Consider the following 6331-nt stretch of genomic DNA (forward strand, 5'->3'; position numbering starts at 1 on the left):
GAGTGTGTATATGTATACTTCGTTGTCAGATTCATCAGCTTCCAGTAGCTCAGTGGTTACGTCACTCACCTTGCACGCCAGAGACCCGGCTTCTATCTCAGACCCTGACAGGAGTGTATCATGTATATCATTTATGTAAAGGATGTGTATGTGTATCTAAAGTTGTATATTTAATTTTTTGTCATTATATTAAAATATATTTGATCTCTATACATTTCGAGTGTTTTTTAATTTGTTTTTGGGGGGTTTCACCCTTTAATTGATTGGACAGTAGAGAGTATAGACAGGAAAGCATGGGGAGAAGAGACAGGGAAAGGATTGGCATAGGACCTCAAGGTGGGAATTGAACTTGGGTCACCGTGAACACCAGAGTGCCATGTGTCAACGCAATAACCACAATGCCACTGGTGCCAACAAGAGAGTTTGTTTTTTAATAAAATTAACATGTCCAGTTCAACTCAAACTAAAAGACTTTAATTTATAAATTAATATTGTTTGTGCATTGATGTTTATATGGATAAAATAGCATTGAGTCAAGTAATAAAATTATTTGTTGTGTGATTAGGTTACTTTCCAGACAACACAATAAGAAAAGTCATTTAAATTCAATTCTAAATATAGCCGCAAGCTGCGATTTGATGACTTTTTATGACATTTATGCTGTTTAGCTCTGTGACACCCCAATATTTAAGGCTGGCACTAAAACAAGTCCATGATGGAATGTAAAACTGGAAAAATATAAATGTGTAAATTATTAAAGTGGTAAATCAAGACTAATAAAAGATTTTTAATGCAGACAGTGTTTAAATCATGTCAAGATGTGATTCAGAATGATTTTAATTTCAATTTCAATTACTTTAAAACTCTAAAAATTAAAAAGCAAAAGAATACAAATTCTATAACCAAATAATAAATGGGCTTGTGCTGCCATCTCAAATCAAGATTAAAACATGGCATAACTGAAAAAATAAAATAAATAAAAAATATATCAGCGTAAGCTTCGTCTTCATTAGATTTAGTGCAAAAACAGTCATTTTTCAATGACAATATAGGATTCAGAAAGTGTAACTACCACCTTTAAATGGCATTTATTGTTATCTAGTGGCCACAGTGGTGATCTATTTATTTATTTATTTATTTTTACAAACGTTTTAAAGCAATTATTGCCAATAATTTTCATTTTGGATTGCCCTAACTCGCCTTTAAGATTGAAAATATTGTCATAAAGCCATAACATTATTAAGGTAGACCCGCTCACTACTATAAGAGGAAATAACATGCCCACTACGAAGAGTTCGGTCCAGTTGAGGACACAGGCAACCATGAATGCTGGTGGTTTGTAGGATTGTGTAAAAATCTCACCAGGAAGTGGTGCTGTCACTCCAGCTATGAAGGAGGAAATCCACAATAATGATTAAACCAACCTGACACAAACAATATGCACTCTCAGAATGTATACAATTACAGGAGAAATATGTGTGGATGTACCTGGTCCACTAGAGAAGAAGAAGATGTATATGAAAATGAGGACCATGCTGCAATATGGCATCCAGGACACAAAATCCTATAACAGAACCGGACAAATCCAATCCCAGGAGTAGTTTGCATGTTGTATAGTAATGGCAACAGTTTAAACAGGTTTGGTTCACTTAAAGTTCTTCAGTTTTTTATTGTCATGTAGCGCATATGATATGACAGACTAATTTACCAAACGTTATTATTGTTTTTTTATTATGACCGTTTATTCACAATGTTGTATTTACAGGTCTCAATTAACATTCAAAATATAAATCAAGAGCAAGCTGACATTTAAAAGCCATGGCAAGATTTTGTTTGATTAATTCTGAAACTTGCAGAAAAATCATGATTAACGCACACTGTACTTGCCACAAAACAGTTTGAGATTCTTTTTGTTGAACACAAAAGATGTTATATGTTGAAAAAAAATGCTGGAAACCTGTAACCATAGACTTCCATAGTATTTGTTAGTCCTACTATAGAAGTTAATAGTTATTGCCTCTTGATAATAGTTTAATAATAACTTTCCATATACACAAACTGTAACCTGCCATCCTACTTAGTGATTAACTACACAACCCATATACTCAGGAAATCATTATGCAATAAATTGATGAAAATGGAATAGAAACTGTCAGACCTGAAGGTAAATTGTGAGTGTGGGCAGAGCCAGTGTGGCAGCCATGCAGATGTAACTCTGAAAGAGAAACACTCTCTTCCCTATACTCTCAATAATGAGCACCTGGATTTAAAAAAAATAAATGAAAAAAGATGTAAACAACCAGCAGAGGGCTCCTTTAAACCGGGTCACATTATGCTTGGATGAAATAATGGAGCGGTAATGTGCATCTCACACAGGTGATGGAGGTGGAGAATTCACACAAGCCTATCCCAACAGCAGCATAGCGCAAGTTCTCCTTGCCAATACCAGCAGCTTGAAACACATCTAATGAATATAGATAGACCTGCAAAGAAAGAAGAATATCCCAGTAATATTGAAAACAACACCTATAATATTTGAAAAACTCTTTTGACCACAGTGTCACATGTGCAGCCAATCAACAGTAAGGATGGTGTTAACTATAGTCTTGATGCTTAAAAGGGGTGAGATCCTTTTGGGTTATGGGTTTGCTTGTTTTGATGATTTTAAATCTCAACATTGTTTGACTAGTTTTTCTTAGTGCACCTTTAAAGAGACACTCCACTTTTGTTTTGGAAATAAGCTCACTTAGAGTTAACCAGTTAACTATTTTTAAAATCCATTCTGCCAATCTCTGCATCTGGCGAAAGAACTTTTAGCTTAGCATAAATCATTGAATCGGATTAGACCATTAGCATCTTGCTCAAAAAATTCAAACTGTTTAACTCTAAACAGTTTAAACTGTAAGAATCAATTGTTTGACTCTAGATGACTTGTAAAACTTTTTTTCTCCAAAATAATCTATTATAAATCTCTGGGGAAAAAAAAACTTGTGAAAACGAAAACTCATATGAAAAGGAGATGATTATAAAATTACAAAAAGAATGAAAAAATGTATTACAAATGTGTGACAATTTTTTGTGAACAATTAATAAAGAAGCAAAAATGCTAATATTCAGTCAGAATCAATTTCCTGAGTGTGAGGGTGGTGACAGACACATAAATGAACTGTAATGTAGCCTATACTGATGCACCTGGCAGGATGTAAACAAACACTTCCTGCTGGTCTCATTAAATGTTCAAGAATGTCATTGTCTGGGAGAAGACAAAGATAAGAACAGATGTGGATAAACCCAAGTGCAAACAGTGACTGAAACACCACACTTGACTTACATTTTAGCAGAGACGACGAAAGCTGCAGGCCTTCCTTCAGTCTTTCTACTGCTGACATTATACTAACGTCGATCTACTTTTACTCCCACTGTCATTCTTCTTTTTAGTAATGAAAATATATTTTTAAAATTAATTTTATCTAAGTTAGACAATGCACAATACAACTCTAAACGAAAAGTAACTGCCATGTACACAACAAAACACCCTATGCTTTACTCTCAGATCAATCACTGCATTTGAACTAATCACTTTAGTATTGTGACAATACAGTGGTAGACGTTGGACAGAAAGCCAAGTTAGGGGTTGCCACTTTGTAATGAACAGCCATCTCACTCAGGACTGGGAAACATCCATACACACATTCAGTCACACATTCATACACTACAGCCAATTTGGTTAATCCAATACACCTACACCCCATTTCTTTGGACTGTGGGGGAGTGCTGAACCAGAGCACTCAGGGGCACATGCAAACCACCTTAAATGATAGGTTTTTATAAATAATAATAATAGTAATAGTAATAATTTATTTGAGAAATGCTCAGTTGAAGTTTAATCAGTGTCTATTTTGTCACAAATCATCCAAATAAACCATTCAGGAGCTCCTCCATGAGTAGTATTTTAGAGATTTTAAATATATGCTTTAATATTTTATAGAAATTCAACTAAAACTTTAAGAGATTAAAATCATAAAAACGCAGTCGACTAAAGTTAGACTGAAACTAAATAATATTTTAGAGCAAAGATTAAAACTAAAGCTAAAATTAGGACTAAAACTGAATGATGAAAATGATGACAAAAGCCTGGATCATCAAGAAGTTGTGTTTTCTGTGCTGTGTTATTAAGCTCATTTCCAGAACAGACTGTGGCATATGGTGCTGTGTTTTCACAAAGTAAGCACTCTAAGTTCAATCGTTTTTTTGATCAAGCAGGTGTGTTGTTGTTGTGACTCACAGCATTGATGCCGCAGAGCTGCAGACTGACAAACGTGACGAGGACGGTGAGCAGCTGCCAACAAACACTGTGGTCCAGGAAGAGGTCCTTGAGTCTGTGGATCTTCACACCCTTCAGGGCAGCACGTTTAGCCAACAACTCCTCCATCTCTGGTCCAGGGTCCCGTTCAGTTCCCCATAGCCTGCACATTGCTAGAGCAAGAGCAATATCTTTAAAATTTTAGGAATTGGCAAGAATAATAGATTGTTTTCAGAAGTTCAGTTCTGATACACTCCAGCTTTAATAGCAAGAAACATTGGCTGTTGTGTTGCACAAGGTACTTTTAGGAACCTGGTTATAGGAACTAGCCACCAGAGTGGTCCAGTGAGAACTAATGGTTACAATAAAACATTAGTATAAACATAAGATAATATAGCGTTGTTAATTTTTTAAGCAGTCATATATATTTGCATAAATGAAATGTAATTAGTGTTTACTAATGCTACTGTACTAAATCAAATTCAGTTATTTGCTTTCTATATGTTCATGTTTTGCATCACTTCAAAAAACTTTGCCATGGTTTTGTATGTCATGTATTCGCCCAGTCAATGTACAATTAAGACTATCTCAGTTCTTGCTTCGAGAACATGCCAAAAAGCAGATCCATCCGCCACTGGTTATAAGAACTATGAAATTGATCCTCTATTCTTGAATAGTTTGGGTTGGTAAAACTTCCTGCATAAAGTGAACGTTTATTTATTTACACAGTAATTAAAAAAATTAACTATGAAGTGCACCAATATATCATATATTCTGCAATAGGCTGCATTTATTTGATCAAAGAATACTGTAAAAACATGAATATTCTTATACATTTTAACAATTTTACATTTAATAATAATTTGAACATAATTTTTAATGTAACTCGTTCTTTTGTTGAATCTTCAAGGCCCAGTTTTTCAAAAGTAATCCAATGGGATTTTAGATCACAGATTGAATCAAATCTTGGAAATGTGTTTTTCAAAAGTAACAGGGATTTTGAATTAAGATCAGTATGTAACCCAATCTCACAATTAATTTAGATCCAACCTTCCCCTTTGGGCTTTTCAAAACTTTTAACTCAAATTGAGATCTATTTGATCTAAAAAAAAAAAAAAAAAGAAAAAGAAACAGGATTATCCTGATCCCATCAGAAGGGTGGATTCAGTTGTGATTTTTTTTAACCAAAAAAAGTTGTATTTTTTAAGTGAATAATCTTAATGGTTACTGATGATATATAAATTCCTAACGAGATATGATAAACAACAGCTACAAAACAATATCAAAGCAGTTTTGTATTAGAACAAACAAAAAATTGTTAAATGTTTGTTGATTGCAGTGTTTCTGTTTCTTACCATTAAAACAAACAATGGCTGTTTGTGGCCACTGGTAATTTGCCTACCTGTTGTTTTTTGCTAGGTCAGTAGGCCACACTGCTGTTTCCATTTACGGTTTGGGTTGACAGGATTTGATAATCCTGAAATTTGGCATTTGGATCACAATGATCCAACCCATTATTCCTTTAAAAAAACTGTCATAAACGTAAAAGGTTTTGATTAGGTTTTGAGTCATTAGGTTTTGATCCGAATTAAGCCTTTGGTTTTGGTTTTTCTGACCTTTTCTGTAGGATTTGGATCACTTTGATCAAAAAAGCTGGATTAAACTGATTCCATCAGAAGGGTGGATTCAGCGTGGATTTCATGCCCAAAATGTAATGAAAACTTTAAAATGTATCAAATAACACTATATTTGGATCATGCAGTATCTTACAATATATCCTATTTATTCATAAGGTTTTAATTGTATTTGTTCATCTATCAGGCCACAGTGATTAGGCTTATACCCATTCAGCCTTTGAGCATAGGCCTGCAAAGTAGAAAGAGTTTGGCCTCATAAAATAATCCCCAAAACAGCGGTCAAAATTGAGCAAAAACAACACATTTTATTCTGTCACTAATTAATATAAATATTCATCTCAATGAAAAATATTTTTGTTTTTATCATATTTATTAGTGATGCATGCAATGA

General features: G+C 34.0%; 1 protein-coding gene across 1 annotated transcript in view; it reads right to left on the minus strand.

Moving 5' to 3' along the window:
- Nucleotides 1–246: 246 nt before the first annotated feature.
- The window catches only part of LOC137496625 (solute carrier family 2, facilitated glucose transporter member 11-like), a 10979-nt gene continuing 4894 nt past the window's right edge, over nt 247–6331 (minus strand). The window contains exons 3-5 of the mRNA XM_073914616.1: nt 4286–4476; nt 2373–2483; nt 247–2260 (exon numbers count right to left, since the gene is read on the minus strand). Coding sequence (XP_073770717.1) covers nt 2153–2260; nt 2373–2483; nt 4286–4476 — 410 coding nt within the window. The 3' untranslated portion in view covers nt 247–2152. The remainder of the gene's footprint in view (nt 2261–2372; nt 2484–4285; nt 4477–6331) is intronic.

The sequence above is a fragment of the Danio rerio genome, chromosome 10, assembly GCF_049306965.1.
Source record: "Danio rerio strain Tuebingen ecotype United States chromosome 10, GRCz12tu, whole genome shotgun sequence".
Classification (NCBI taxonomy): Eukaryota; Metazoa; Chordata; class Actinopteri; order Cypriniformes; family Danionidae; genus Danio; species Danio rerio.